The sequence below is a fragment of the Globicephala melas genome, chromosome 2 (genome assembly GCF_963455315.2).
Source record: "Globicephala melas chromosome 2, mGloMel1.2, whole genome shotgun sequence".
Taxonomy (NCBI): Eukaryota; Metazoa; Chordata; class Mammalia; order Artiodactyla; family Delphinidae; genus Globicephala; species Globicephala melas.
In genome coordinates, this window is record NC_083315.2 from 69,281,134 (window position 1) to 69,298,143 (window position 17,010).

At 39.0% G+C, this 17,010-nt stretch overlaps 1 protein-coding gene across 7 annotated transcripts in view; it reads right to left on the minus strand.

Moving 5' to 3' along the window:
* Positions 1–17,010, minus strand: part of ZNF609 (zinc finger protein 609) — a 234,542-nt gene that overhangs the window by 62,003 nt on the left and 155,529 nt on the right. For all 7 annotated transcript variants that reach the window (XM_060294140.2, XM_060294138.2, XM_060294137.2 and 4 more), the window contains one exon: positions 1,463–1,688. In XM_060294140.2, the coding sequence (XP_060150123.1) occupies positions 1,463–1,688 (226 nt within the window). The remainder of the gene's footprint in view (positions 1–1,462; positions 1,689–17,010) is intronic.

Sequence of the window (17,010 nt, forward strand, 5' to 3'; positions counted from 1 at the left end):
ACAGAGCTGTGATCTGGATATGTTTGTCATTCCAACAGACTCTGGCTGTTTAGATATTTGGCCATAGGCAGATGACATTTTTAAAATCAGAGACAGCCACTTGTGATTTCCAGATTGTATATTGCATACACACATACAGAGTCAACCTCTAGGTCAACCTGTCTCTTCACTGCCTCTGCATCAGTTTCTAACACAATAGGATTATTTTCTTTTTCTTTTTGCATTATGGTCTCAGGCACACAATAAAACCTTATCAGCAACGTTATTCTGAAGGCTGAAACTTTACTATATTGCTAACAACGAGAGAGCCAAGAACACAGAGTTCTTAACCTGTATCACCCTGTATCACATCAGCACCTACTGCATGGAAAACCTAAAATAAATACTGGATCACAGCAAAATATTCAGAGAGGCAGACTGGTTTTTATTGAAATGACTAGAATGAAATGCCTGAATTTCCACAGGCAGGCTGATAAGATTGCTTATGATCATCAGAGATAATTAGCTGTGCTCCTCTGGGCCTCTAAACTCCTCAGAGTGGGGATGCTTTGAAAGCCTGGTTACTAATGCAGAGACATGATGCGACTCTGAGGGCCAGCCTCTCTAACCACACATTCTTTCACAAGGACTTGGATTCTTTATAAAAAGAAGGTATACTGAAATCAAATTGCCGCGGATGGTACCAAGGGATCTGAAATACCTGGTTAAGTCCCTTTGCACCCCTAATTTTTCAGGTTTACAAACTTTCAAAGCAGAAGAGATTCTGTTCTCAGGGGCAAGTAGAACATACAAGAAGTCTGGATGGTAGCCTTGGGCAGCAGCGCCCTACAGTGAGCCAACTGCTGAGTGGATGCCTGAAAACAAGACCATGTAAACAGTTCCCTGTTGCCTAGGCCTATAAAATCTGTACTAAGTGACAGATGCGTAAAGTGGCGTGGGTGGCTGGGCAACGAGGCAACCAGTGGGAAGGAGCTGGCTGCACTTCCAGGTGCTAAAAAAGGCAAGAGTTGCAAATCCAATGAGCCAACACTAAGTCAACTTAGGGGTGACTGTTTTCCATTTCCTTGACTCCCACGGCTGCCCTTTTATTAATTTTTCTCTTCAAGCCTGACCCAAAAGTTCATTTATATTCATATTCTCCCATATAAAATGAAAGGGAAATGGAGAGTATAGACACAGTTTGAATTACCGCATGGCCAGCACCTATCAAATGACTGCTTAAGTACCAGGGCCGACACCATTGAATAGCTATGAAGGGGAGATAATTGATTTAAAAAACTGGCAATCTCTAGAAGCTAGGCAATTTTACAGACAAGTTTGCTGTAATCCTCTGGGTAGGTATCACCAGCAAACTATGGTCATTTGAGACTCCTAATAAATACTAGGTATTATTTATAACAATAAGCCCCCTGTTGACAGAAGCAGGTTGAGAAGGGATGGAAAAGCCACACATAGCACTTACCATCTTCTGTTTCCTGCCACACGATGCCCTCAAGGTTGACGCTTGTCCCAGGTTCGCAGGGGCCCAGGCACTCGGGCTCTGTGGCCAGAGCCACATCACATGTGTTGACCCCAACTGATCGGGTACGAACCATGATCTGCTCACAGGGGGATGCGATGTCATTATTGACCACTGGCACCAAAAGGTGCAGTGGCAGCACTGCTGGTGTGGAGACAGGGGACTCCATCTGTGGGGGAAGAGAAAGTAGTAGCTGAGTTACAAGGAGGATATTTATAGGAAATAACTTCTCTGTATTTAATCTAGTCCTACATCCTTTCCTGCCAGAGTGCAGAGGGCTTTAAATGTAAGACTTTGGTCCTCACTTCCAAGTTCTAGCTCATGACACCATTACAAATCTAAGTGGTTTAGATGAGTGCACCCTGGACTAGGAGAAGCTCTATTTCTTATTAACAACCCTCCTCATAAACTGTGCTTGGCTAAAAGTGTATTAAAAAACTTGTCTCATTTAAAAATCTCTAGTGAAAGAGAATCAGGGCCAGACTTCAACAGCAAGGGAGCACACAGATTGATGAGAAAGAAAAGGCTCAGCTTCTGAGGCATGTTCTATTGCTACCACTTTGCTTCCCTCCCATCTATCATTCAACAAATAATACATTAATCAGGTATAAAATCCAAGAATACAGGTGGGATTAAAGAAAGGGAGAAATATCCAGATCCTAGGAATGCCACTTCAGGAAGACTAGAGCTTTAATCCATCTTTGGGTAGAAGGAAATCTACTTAAAAGTTACAGGAGGGCTGGGAGCAACCTCTCGGGGGTTTCTAACCCACAGAGATTATAACAGCAATTGGTTAATGAGAATGGCCTTTCGGAGTGTGACTCTGACATCAAGTGTACATGTAAGAAACAGGAGGTACTGTTACTATCCAGAAACCAATCTATAGCAGTCTATCGTCAAACACAAGAACCAGCAATCTACCTCAAAAAACCAGACCCTCCCACAAGAATGCAATTACTTAGACGCCAAGAAGAAAGCAACGCATCTAGAGTTAAAAGAAAAATTGTAATAAAAAGCAATAATCCCTTAATTCTTTAAACCCTAGCATTTATCAGGTTGACAAAGTACCAACTCTGAGTCAATACTGCCTACACCCTAACTAAACAGTGTCTGGAATATGCAAAGGCACTCAATACACAAACTGACTGATCTTCCCTAAAGATTAAGTATGATACCAATCAGAAGACCTAGAAAATAAGAGTCAAGGATTGGGACCCTCCTTCCCTTGTGAAAGACCAGGTTGAACGTACTCCTTCAACAGACCCACACTGAAAGCAAGGCACACACGCACCCATAATCCAAGCTGCTGGACAGCTCTACAACAGAACTCTGGTTCTGAAATAGTTTACTGCATGACCACCACTCTATCTATAATCCATCTCCCTCCTTTTAAACACATATATGCACGTGCGCACGTGCACGCGCACACACACACACACACCCCTACACCTTCCTGGCCTCGAACACTACCCTGGAAGCTGAGATCTGGCTACTGCATCCATTCTCTTCAGGGAGCTCTCTGACTTCTTGGCTTACAAGTCAAGTGATGGTATTTGCAGACCGTCACTATCAGAGTTCACAGAATGCTAGAACACTGATTCTGATCAATTCTGGTCCCTGAAAAGCTGCCAAAACCTTATCCTTATCTGTTTGTTGTTACACACATCCACCCTGTACTTCCCTAACTCCACCCTTTTCATAAAATGGAAGTGGAAGCCTGTCTAATGAATCTTCTGCATAATGGCAAATGCCAAAAGGCATTTTTGGTCTTTTGTACTCTTGAAAATCAGGCATTTATAATCCAATTTGGCAAACTTCTTGGGATGTGGTAGATGCCTGAAAAACCCTTTAAAATTTCTAAGCACAGATATGAAGGCGAAAACAACAGAAAAAATGAACTGGATTTCCTACTACTCCTGTGTAGTGCTGGACTCTGGCTCTATCATTAAGCCCTCTCAGGAATTATAAGAAGGTGGTTCATTAACTCTTTGGAAAGGAAGTTTCCTGGAGATTTTACATGTGAGAGTTACTAGAAAGGGGAAATCAGAGACAGAGTATACAGACCATCTTTACTCTTAGCCTCACCTCTGTTTCTTGGTTCTTTCTCTTGGGGAAGAACTAAGACAGAAGCAACTTCACAGTTAGTATGTGCATTTCCTTTGCTTAAGAGTTTGTTCTCTTTTCTATACCTTTCTTCTACTAGCAAGAGAAATTCCTGCCAAGTCCTCTTTCTTGGACAAAGAAATTGGCCTGAACCTTTTAGGTCACTCCTGTGAACTTTCTGATTGCCTCGCTTGAGCAAGTCCTATTGCCAACCTGTCCCATGGTTGAGGCAGCAATCCTAATCAGAGAAGGCGGTAAGTCCTCAGGGAGTCACCTACACACTCTGCCATCAAAGACAGCTCTTTTCTGTAAGTGGTTTCATTTCCTGTTAGGTTATTCAGTGCTGCTGGGAGGCCAGGGAAAAGATAAGCTACTAACATCTAGACAAAGCTAAGCTCCCAATTCTATACTAGCAGACCCAGAAAACAACGTCTAAGATATAAGTACAAAACACTACTGTTGCATTCAAGCAGCTTGCCAAATTAAACCCCGCGGGAAAACATCTGAAGAGAAGAAACTTAGCTGAACTGATCACTAAGAATAACAGAACTAATACACACGAGGAGCTGATTAATGTGTGTATGCATCAAACCACACTTACTGATCAGAGTTAAGTTACTAAGTAGAGTTCAGGATCTCTGTTTGTGTGAGGATGACTTTATTTAACTATCTGATTAAACGAGATTTCTGAGGGTGAGGAGAAGTGAGGAAATCCACCTATGGATGTGGAACTACTGTTCAGTTTCCTTCTACTTTGCAAAAGAAATCTAAGGAGCAGCACAATAATGTTTAATTACAGATCTAGCTCTGCTAATTACTGTTTGGTCACATTTATAATCTACATTAAGCCATAGTGCATAATAAACAGCTCTGTGATATTCATCTAATAACCTAGGTGGCTTTGTGGGATTTCAAATTCTACTATTCATCGGAACAAACATAGCTTCATTTAACACTCTCCAGGAGAGGATAAAAATAAAAAAAGGACTCGTTTTGCCATGTTTCCTGTATGCCTAGGATATAAGAGCAGGGATTGTCAAGAGACTGATGCCAGCAGGGAAAATAAGGAATAGAAATATGAAAAGTTAAGGTCATTAAATACCTTAACAACTATGACAATGAAAAAAGCTGGGCCAATTCTCAGATTCTGAAATGCTAAGAAGTGCCACCATGGCTCCTGGGGCTTCACTGACATGGGAAGGTAAACAACAAAACAAAACAAAACCTGAAAAGAGACAGAGAATTTAAAGATGGAGATCTCTGAAGTTTCCCAATATTTCATGTCCTTTATTTTTTTAATGATACTTCTTTTCAATTCACCTTTAGATATTAGTCTAATAGCACTCCCACACTTGAGAGGCACTAATGGAGGGAAAAAATTTCAAGGTGGCAACATAATTTTAGGGGTAGAAAATGTAGCAAAGAAATATTTGGGACAGACTCTCCCCTTCACAAATATGAGTCTGATATCTTTACCTTCACAGTCAAAAGGCAGAAAAGGAGCTGGTTCGACTGATAACTACAGTAGCTCTAAGAAACTCCCTTTTATTCAAGAGTGAAAGATTACTGGGGATCATGGTTAGATGAATGTTCACATTTATCAGGAAAGACTGTGCAGAAAGTAGAATGTCATTAAATATACTAAATACTATATTAATAAGAAGTTCTCTTTCTTCAATAATTCCAGAGATCCTTCAAGATTTTATAGTGACTCGGCATCAGCAACACTAACAGTAATATACGATCTTGATTGATGGACAACATATAAGTACTCACCCTGATGTATTATAGTAAACTTGATTTGCTCACAAAGTTTTTATTGTGGGTTATTAAAAAAAAAGGTAATTTAAAAAATCCCATTTATCAGTTTATTGTGTTATTTATATTTCTCTCAAATTAAAACACAGGGGCTAAAACCCTCAGTTGTTTGAACTGCCTTCTGTCGATTGGCAACTTGAGACAAAATAAGTTCACTGTATTCTTGTTTAATAATTTAGGATTATTTTTGCTTATTCTGAAATATCTTTATTATGAGAGGCTGGAGGGTGGAAATCATGGAATAACTGAAGATGGAGGCAGGAATCTGAATTCTTCCTCTCCATGAAGCTCTTGTCAGAAAGCAACAGAATATTCCGAGTAAATCCCCAAAGAGCTTAACATTTAACTACTAGTGAAGGAGGAAATCAGTCCCTTTTCAAACACTAAGTACCTTTCCAAGTGCCTCTCCAAGAAAAAAGGAAGGAAGGGAGGGAGGGAGGGAGGAAGGAAAGAAGGAGAGGGGAGAGGAGGGGAGAGGGGGAAAACGAGGCTTGCCGGTTTCCTGAGCTTCCAGATTTCACTTGGGCTGCTTTGAAGAAGAATTTGGTTGTAACTCTGGTTAATTTCCCAGACATTTTGTAGTAGAAGACAAGGAGGTAAAAGAGAAAAAGAAAGATGTGGTAGCTGGCACCACAGCCAAACATCAAACAGTTCTTAAAAGCTACATATTCTATTATTCAAAGAAGACTTACTTTAGCATTCAATTTTAACCAATCATCACTTGGTCAAGGTCAGCAGTGAAGGCTGTTCCAGTGTGTACTAGAAAATGCAAGTGCAGTGAACACATAATTTAAAGGCTACAGATTAGCCATAGGGAGTTCTCCGAGATGATCCCTATAGAGTCTCAGGCTCAGACCCTAAAGACTCTTCTGGTAAAGAGAAGGAGATGGCAGATCAAACGATCCTAATATTCAAGCCTGTCTAAAACTCCCAATGTGTGGCACTGAGTAAATTATGCTGGAAATTGAACAAAGGAAAAAATCTCATAAGCAAAATCAATGCATAACACAAATCACATGGCAGTGTCCAATACTGTGCAAAGGTTTTTGCTGAATGAAGCATCTCTTTTGCTCTTCCAAATCTTCTCACTCTACAGTCTCCTGCCTGCTTGAAATGCACCACATTTTCCTTCAGCAAAACTATTAACTTTGTAGCTGATGAGTAACCATAGGGACCTAAGTACTACCTACCTCTGAAACTGACTACATTTTTTTTCACGCAAGGTTGATGATCCCTCCTCCCATTCCTACATGCTTCCAAAGGAAGCACTAGAATTAGCTCTCAAGAATAAAGAATTTGAGAAAAATTCTGTTTGGCTGCAACTACTTCCTCTCCTGAACACGCTTCTTACCTCCTTTTACATACTCATTTCCTAAAAACATCACGGCTGGAACGTGTCTTCTCTACTCCATCCTCTTTCCCCTTAAGGAAAGTAAACACAACCGAAAGCTAAAGCCTTTCTCTGAATCATTCAGAATCACAGATGTCAAAAGAAAAGTCTCAACGTATCCTCCAACATGGATGACTAACTGTACTTAAGAACCTAATCATCATTTATATTGATGGTCCTATGAGAAAACACAAGCATTGTAATTGTGACATCACAAACCACATCTTGCTCTGCAGCAGCTTGGGAAGGAGAAATGGGAATGATTCTCCCTGCTTTAAGCCAGCTGTTCTTCACCTTCCAGGTCTTGGGAAACCTTTACAGATTTAAAAATTGAGAACCTTACACAGCTTTTATTTATGTAGGCTATATTTGTTGATATTTACTGTGTCAGAATTAAAACTGAAAGATTTTAGTATGTACTAATTAATTTAAAACAACTAACAGCTAACAATTTTGAAGTGACACGAGACACTTGGTGGGAGGAGGAAGGAAGGTGGGTGTAGAGAGGAAAGGGCAACACAGGGATCCCTGCAGTGATTGAACTGTATCCTGACTATATGGTAGATACCCAGACTAGACATGTGATAACATTGATAACGAAGACCCAACGCAGCCAAAAAATAAATAAATTTATTTTAAAGAAAAGAAAAAAAAAGAAAGAAAGCTGGTCTCACACAGATTTGTATGTCGTTTTCAGATAATTGTGGGTATTCTCCTTTGATGTGACCCCAAAATGCAAAGAGTAATAGTTCTTTTTATTTTTTAATATTTATTTTATTTACTTGGCTGCATGGGGTCTTAGTTGTGGCACGTGGGATCTTCGTTGTAGCATGTGGGATCTTTTAGTTGTGGCACACAGGATCTTTTAGTTGCGGGATGTGGGATCTAGTTCCCTGACCAGGGATTGAACCCAGGGCCCCTGCACTGGGAAGCACGGAGTCTTAGCCACTAGACCACCAGGGAAGTCCCAATGAGTGATAGTTCTTAAAGGTTATTGACAATGTGGAATCTGAAACTTTTTGTACTCTGTTAGATTACAATCCATTGGTCTAGCTTGCACTTGGAATGTTTCTTTAAGTGCATGATTTTTTTTTTTTTAACATCATGCATTAGTCATTTGGAAAATACTGGTTCACTGAGTTAGACAGCTCTTTCAAATGTTGACATAGTCCATTAATATTGAAAAGTGTTATTTGTTAATATTGTCTCTGAGCTTATCAGGAAAGTCTTTAAAATACTGGTAAGGTGTCAAACTCATAGGGGGGTAGATACAAATTTTCCAAAATTGTAATGTTAGTTTGAAAGCTCAAATTTTATCATTAACAACAAATAACTGTCAGTTGTTGTCCTTGGAATAATAGGCTTGTTACCAACCAGGGTTCTTGGCCTTCTCTAATCAGTAGAAATTGATAAGATGCAAGACAAGGAATTCAGGCAAGGCTTCACTGGGGCTCCTGCTGCAGCAGGAGAGAGCAAAAACAAGTAGCAAGTTCCCTGGCTTGCTCACTGAGGCAGGGCGAGCTGGTTCTTTATATGGGGTAATGGTAGGGGTGGGTCCGGGGGTTGGGCCAGAGGGGTAGTTTAGGTGGTTTGTCCACCACTTTGGTGGTGGTGTGTGCAGGGGGCATGCACAATATCTTGCTTTTGCTCCTGGTACCCTGTTTTTTTGCTCTTGGCTCTTCAGAAGTGGCAGTTGAGTTTTTGGTCTTTTTGTATCTTGTTGTCCATAATTTGCCCCAACTGGGCATGCACGAAGCTATTTTTAGTCCCATATAGTTTCTTGGTATTTTGTTGCTGGAGGAGACAGGTGCAAGCACTGCAGCAAAGGGTCCCTGGTCCCAGCCTGTCTCAGGCTTATTTCATTCATTTTCAAGAAAATGTCTGCTAAATACCCAAGTCTGAATAACTATAATTTGTTAGTTGTTCTCTCAAGTAAAAATGGCATTTCATGAAAAACTGGCTAGTTCAGCTTGGGACTCAGTTGCACAAGCGCTGTTCCTAGAGACAAACAGGATGCAGAAGAAGTGCTTTATATGTACTTCCCATTTTGCTACATAGAATATAAAATGACATGTACTCAAAGGTCAAGATTTAATAAGCTAATAATTGTTACTGCTTTATTAAAGATATTTTAAAGTGAAACTAGCTATATAAAAATGTTTACTTTTTACTGTGAGGGCACAGCAGTTAAGAATGTTATTACTAGTACAATTTGGAGCCACTGATTTGACTCCTGCCAAGATGTCAGCCATTTTACCTACCATTGCTTTTGCACCATCAGTGCAAATGTCAACAGAGTGAAAAAGGCAAGTAATGTCTTAGTATTATTATGAAAATAGTTTTGACGTGGCAGGACCTCTGAAAAGGTATGAGAGATACTTAGGGGTCTGAGTGCTATATTTTGAGAATTAGTCAAGTTTCATGTTCTGGGATTGGGTAAGTGCTCAGCTTCTCCAGAAGCATATGCCATCTGATTCCTATACAAAACTGGGATTCTGGTAGCAAGGAAGTTGAGGGAGGCTGCCTGTTCAGTAGGCAAACAACAGTGTCTGCCACACAGTTTGGAAAGACAGTGAAGGAAAAAGAGACACAAAGGCAGGGAAAATTATTAGCAAGAGTGGAGTAGATAAGACAGCTCCTAAGATCCAGACTAAGGATTTTTTAAGTAAGGGATGTTCATAAGTTAGGTATTAATAAACTTCAGCAATTGAGTAATGAGTATTTTAAAAATATGGGAGAATAAAGCACTCAGTTAATTGTTTCTAAAACGGACAAAAGAATGATGGTCATTAACTACTAATAAAATTGATCCTTACCCTTGTGGGCAGAGGGGGAATCACTCCTCTAGTGCCTATTTGTTCTCAAATTGCTAAGTATAAGACTTCTCTGAAATTGTAATTTAGTAGTTCAGAAATTAAACATGGCTTATCTAAAAGAAATTTTAAAATGGGTCCCTTAATTAACCAGAAGCCATCCTTTCCTACAGAAGTCTTCCTTGTCTTTGCTACTTAAGCTAAAGGTATAGAGATAAAACTTCGAAGTGGTATGAAGGGTGTTGTACAGTCTGAGTTAACTCCTGATTATGGACACCTTAGCACTACTGAACCAAGTGGGAAATGGCCATCTGCTTAGATATGCTTCAATGCCCAACTGTCTCCTAGGTGACTTTGTGTTCTATAATATTAGGTCACAGAATATCAACTGATTCTTTATAACTTCCACATAAGACCTACAGATTTGACAGGAAACAATGGGTGATTCCAATGAGAGGTCATTCTGTCTAAACAAAGCACCTTAGGCAGCAAAGCTACTTGGGTTCCTAGAGAGCATGTGCAAGACAAAATTATAAAATCACATCATAGTGTGGAAAAACCTTCAAGATCATCTAACTAACCTAACCGCTCAAGGGTGAAATCTTTTCTATAATAGGTAGTCATAAAACCCCTATTTGGGGACTTTCCTGGTGGCACAGTGGTTAAGACTCCGCGCTCCCAATGCAGGGGGCCAGGGTTCGATCCCTGGTCAGGGAACTAGATCCCACATGCATGCTGCAACTAAGAGTTCACATGTCACAACTAAGGAGCCCACGTGCCACAACTAAGACCCAGCACAACCAAATAAACAAATAAATAGATATTTAAAAAATAAATAAAAAATAAAAATAGGGCTTCCCTGGTGGCACAGTGGTTAAGAATCTGCCTGCTAGTGCAGGAGACACGGGTTCGAGCCCTGGTCCAGGAGGATCGCACATGCCGCGGAGCAACTAAGCCTGTGCGCCACAACTACTGAGCCTGCGCTTACAGCCTGTGAGCCACAACAACTGAGCCCGCGTGCCACAACTACTGAAGCTCGTGCACCTGGAGGCCATGCTCTGCAACGAGAAGTCATGCTCTGCAACAAGAGAAGCCACCGCAATGAGAAGCCTGTGCACCACAATGAAGCGTAGTCCCCGCTCGCCACAAGTAGAGAAAAGCTTGCGCAAGCAACGAAGACCCAATGCAACCAAAAATAAATAAATAAATACATAAGTTTAAAAAAAAAATAAAATAAAAATAAAACCCCTATCTGAACTTTATCCACCCCGCCCCAACCCTGTGGTGAGAAAATAACCCTTACTTTACTGGATGGCTTAAAAGATTAAATTCTTTAACGTATGTCAAGGGCCTAGCAATATGTCTACAGTATTCTGGCAATCTCAAATGGTAGCCATTATTAGTTATTCTAAGAGTCAAGTCACTCTTGAAAGCTCATACTGAATTTCATAGCCATTAAAACTCCCTAGATCTTTTCTACCCAAACTTTGAAAACATTCTCTTCCACCTCTGACCCCCACCCACCACCACCAGTTTCCTTTCCCAGAAGCAATCAACCCAATGCATATGTATTTGCTTGTTTATATGTACCTTCCCTTCATTCTTTTTACACAAATGACAGTGTACTACATACGCTGTTCTGTACCTTATTTCTTCATGTAATAAAAATGGAGGTAACTGTTTTAAACTTTAAATGCTCATCATCCTAAAAGACAGACTGGATGAAATCTCAGCTCTGTAAAAACATCAGGGGTACCTATATTTCATACAGTCATTGTAGCAATTAACTGAATATGAAGTGCTTAGTGCATAGTGCCCAAGACACAGTAAAAGTTCAATAAATATTAGCCAATAACAATAATGATGATAATAATAGTAACAACAACAATATCTTACAATTTAATTCTATCTTTCAGTCTTTTATGACATTGTCAATCTCTATTCAGACATTCAGTACTTGAACTGTCCATCTGCAGTGGTTCATTCTAGTATAGTTTTGACTTCATTATGTCTTCCCTTCTTCTGGTAGAGGAATTTCTCTTTCCTGTGGGAAATCCATTCCCCCAACTTCATTCCACTATAGGAGTGGGCCCAACTTTACTCAGACTACATGGAATAGGTTCTCCACAGGCTACAGAGATTCTTTCTTCCCCTGGTCCCTTAAGCTGGAAGGACTAACTAAACCTGGAACTGCTAGTGGCCATTTTCCCTAACACTTGAGAAGGCTTGTCTAAGAAAAAAGCCAATTCAGGGAAAAGTAGAATAGAAATGAGCAAAGATAGAATCCCAAAGACATTATTTGAGCCCCTGCCGGAAACTAATGAACTCCACTGGTGAGAACCTACAAATTCCTTGTTTGCTTAAACTAGCTTGAGCCAGGTTTCCATCACAACTGAAAAAGTCCTGACCACTATATATCACCCACAAATTTATATGCATACTTTCTATTTAGTCACAAGTTATAATGAAAATGTTGAACAGGACTGGATCAATGGCAGAGACTTGTGGTATACTAACCTAGCTAACATCTAGTGATCAATACTCTTTAAATATAGCTCTTCAGCCAACTATAAAGTCACCCAACTGTATCACCATCCAGTCTACATTTCACTGACATGTCATCAAGAATATCATAAAAGGTTTTTTCAAATATCTTGAAGAAATCAAGGCACTCCAATCTACCCACCCAAAAACTCTATTGGGAAGAGAGAGAAAGTTTAGAGTGTCATGTTTTAGAAATTAATTTGGTTTCTAATAAGCATTATTTTTCCGGATTCCTTTCTTCATTCAGAAACATTAAATACTTACTATAATCTAAGCACTGTATTATGGCAAGTGATGAATCTTAATATGATCCCTGTCCCTAGGTCTGGGCAGGTAAACAAATGTGAACAAGTAATTAAAGAAATATCATAAAGGATGTAAAAGAAGTACAAAGGTGGCAAGATCACTTGTGTACACCTGGGAGAGAGGCAGCTGACGTTTCAGCTGAGTCTTAGAAGTAAGTTCAACTGGAAGATAAGGAAAATTAGGTTATTTTAGTCAGATGTAACACCAAATACATGGCCTGAGAGGGAACCACAATAGTTTGGAGGGAATGGTCAAGTGGTGGGAGATTACATGTCATACTAAAGAAGGTCACTGTGGAGTTTTAAGCAAGAAAGTGATATGATCCAATAAGGTTTTTAAATGATAGAAGCAAACTTCAATTACTGCTTACTGTGTGTGTGTGTGTCAAGCACTTTTCAAAGCATTTCATATGTATTCCTCAAAATGACCCTCTGAGGTAATTAACATTGTATCTCCTTTTAAAGATGAATATACTAAAGCTATATGGGCTAGGTAAGTTGGCCAAGGTCATATAGCTACCAAGTGATAAAACTGGGATTCAAACTCAGGCAATTTGGCTCTAGAACCCATGCAATAATAAAGAAGTGAGAACCCAAACTGAATGGTGTCACAAGAAGTCAAGGGAAAATGAAGTTTCAAGAAGAAAATGGGCTGCCGTTGTGCAAGCTGAAATTGCAGGAAAGGGTAAGGCACAGAAGCTAAATTGCACTGGGTAAGGGAAAGCATCAAGAGGTGAAGGAAAGATAATCAGAAGTTACTGTGTGTCTACTGTGCACCAGAGTTATGTTAGTAAATCTCCTACACTCCTATGAAGCAGATGATGCTTTGTTTGACAGAAAATAAACAAAGCCCCATGAAGGTTAATTGATTTGTCCATAATGACCAGTTACTAAGTGGCAGGGCCAGGATTTGAACAAAGGTATGCCTAACTCTAGAGCTTGTGCTCTTTTCCATTATACATGCTACTCCAAAAAACCTTCGGCATGACCAGGAAGAAGAGTGCAAGTACTTCACAAACTATCTGTTTAACATTTTGTTCTAGGACTTAGCTAAAGTTCAATGTTATGTTTGATGGTCTACAATTTTGAAAATTTGGACATTTGCCTGTCTGCAGTCTTATAGTTCTCTCCCATCTACCAGGATTCCCTAGACGAAAGGATCTCTGACTACATGTGCAAACTCTTTCAATATTTTCCAATGTGATTAATTTGGATTTAGACACTGAACTCTGTCAAAAATTGAGACGCTTTGTGAAAGAGGAAAGGAGGTGGTTGCTATTTAGAATTTGGTAAAGCAAACTCATCTTTTATAAAGAGAACAAAGGTTGTTCAAGAGTTTTTAATCTGTTTTTTAGATCTGAATTTGCACATTTGTTTTGGTAAATCCTTGGTTTCATACAATGATTTTTTTGCTTCAAGTGGCATCATAATATGGTTCTGATTTTCCAGTACAAATATCCTTTGAAGTGGAACTGAAACACCTATCAATAAGGCAGTTAAGCCTTGCTAAACTGTGTTTCACTTTTCAACAATTCCTTAGCTTAGCTCTTCTAATATAGACCAACAAAAGTGAAAATACCAAATAACAACACTATATGAAATTTAGAATTTTGTACAACATACTTAACATACAGGGCTCACAAAATCTTATAGAAATTGAGAAGGGCACTTCATCTTTCAAGGGCCAGTAAAGTTAAGCTTCCAAAACAGAGTAACTTAGAAAGGCATCAGAGCATTCAATATTGGAAAAAACTCTGGCCTTAAAAATCTCTCACCAAGGTAGAGCAGTAGGCAAATCCAACAATGTAAATAAGAGTTGCTATATTCTAGGTAACAGATTTTTACAGCCTTCATTACTAAACATGGTCCTTATTGTAATACTCACAAATCCATTCAACAGTGTAATAAAATGAAGAACTCTATAAGGCTCAGAAAAAACAGATATCCTGTATTTGCAGAGTGTATTTACAAAGTTTATATCCTAGCTTGCAAAACTTCATTTTATATGAGGAGACAACTGTTAAACAAATAATCATAACAGAGGTGAACAGAGGGCTGCAAGTACCCTGCCCAGGGAGTGACTGCCAAGAGGCAACAGGGAAGACTTCATAGCGGAGTGGACCTAAAGGAGTTCCCCAAGAAAAGAATAGAAAGCATACTCCATTTGCACAGCAAAGGAAACCATACACAAAAGGAAAAGACAATCTACAGACTGGGGGAAAATATTTGCAAATGATGTGATGACAAGGGCTTAACTTCCAAAACATATAAATAGCTCATGCAATTCAGAAACAAAAAAACCAAACCACCCAATCAAAATATGGGCAGAAGACCTAAACAAACATTTCTCCAAAGAAGACGCACAGATGGCCAATAGGCACATGAAAAGTTGCTCAAAATCGCTAATTATCAGAGAAATGCAAATCAAAACTACAAGGTACCACCCACACTGGTCAGAATGGCCATCATTAAAAAGTTTACAAATAACAAAGGCTGGACAGGGTGTGGAGAAAAGGAAACCCTCCTACACTGTTGGTGGGAATGTAAATTGGCGCAGCCACTATGGAGAACAGTATGGAGGTTCCTCAAAAAACTAAAAATAGAGTTGCCATATGATCCAGCAATCCCATTCCTGGGCATATATCCAGACAAAACTATAATTTGAAAAGATACATGCACTCCTATGTTCATAGAAGCACTACTTACAATAGCCAAGACTTGGAAACAACCTAAATGTCCATCAACATATGAATGGATGAAGAAGATGTGGTACACATATACAATGAAATATTTCTTGCCCATAAAAAAAGAATGAAATAATGCCATTTGCAGTGTCATGGATGGACCTAGAGATTATCATACCAAGTGAAATAAGTCAGAAAAAGAAAGACAAATACCATATGATATCACTTACATGTGGAATCTAAAATATGACACAAATGAACTTATGTATGAAACAGAAACAGACTCACAGACATAGAGAACAGACTTGTGGTTGTCAAGGGGTTGGGGGGTGGGAGAGAGTTGAATTGGGGGGTTAGGACTAGCAGATACAAACTATTATATATAGAATGGATAAACAGCAAGATCTTATTGTACAGCAACAGACAACTATATTCAATATCCTGTAATAAGCCATAATAGAAAAGAATATGAAAAAGAATATATATATATATATCTATATATCTATCTGAATCACTTTGCCACACACCAGAAACCAACACAACACTGTAAATCAACTATACTTCAATTTTAAAAAAATGAAAAGGAAAAAGAAAGCATACTCTAAGCAGAAGGAACAGCCTGTTCAAAGGTGCACAGGCATGAACAAACACAATTAGTATATTCAAAGAACTGCAGGTCGTTTGGTTTGGTTGGAGGAAAGAGTAGTACAGGGAGAGTAAAATTTGGACTTAACTTTGCAGGTATTAAGAAACTTCTGAGGAATTAAAGCAAAGGAGTGATATCAGGTTTGTATAATTAAAAGTAAAATTAATGGAAGAGGGTAGACTAAAAGAGATTGAAAAGGAGGGCACCTAGCTAGATGCCTGTTGCAACAAACCCAGTAAGTAAGAAGTAGGAGAAGGCCTCAAGAGACATTCAGGACATACAAGCAGTTTGACTTCACGACATATGAGACATGTAGGTAATCAGTACAGGAGTCAGGTATGACTAGAATTTCTAATTCAGATGGTTAGGAGATGATTCATTCCACAAATATTTAATAAGCACCTAATATATGCTGGGCACTATTCTAAGTGCAGAGGATATGCAATGAACAAAACAGATGAAAATCCCAGTCTCTGGAGATTAAATTCAAGTGGAATGGTATTCTATTACTGAAAGAAAAAGAAAGAAAAAAGAGGAGGAACAGGTTTCAGTTTTGATTTGGGGAGACTGGAGAAAGAGGAGTGAGATTAGTTTTATATTGCTTCTACTATGCTTAATTGCCAGCATTCCAGGAAAAGAAGACTGGAAGTGTGTTACAAGGAAGAGGTGGGTCATCAGTGCACAATCTGGAGGGGTCTTCTGAGTATTTTTTAAGGACTTCAGAATAATACATAAATACAAATAAAAACACAATATAATTTTTCACCTATCTGACTGGTAAAGATGAAACAGTTGAACGATATCCAATCTGGCAAGAATACGGAAAAAAAAAGACACTGTTAACGCAGTATTAGTTGGTGGGAATATGAATTGGTAGAAACTCTGGAGAGGGCGATTTGGCAATAGGTATTAAGATGTAAAATGTACATGCTCTTTTGTCCAAAAATTCCACTTTTAGAATTTATATTAAGAAGATAAAAGGACAAGTGCACAAAAATGTATCGCGTACAGTTTGCTTCAGTATTAGTTTTTAATAGTCAAACAAAAACCCAGAAACAATCTGAATGTCCATTATAGCATAGATCTATAACTACCAACAAGTACAGAGATCCACAGCATATTTTTGAGTGAAAAAAAGTTTATAATACAGTATGTATTAAATTAGCCCATTAATGTTAAACTGATCTT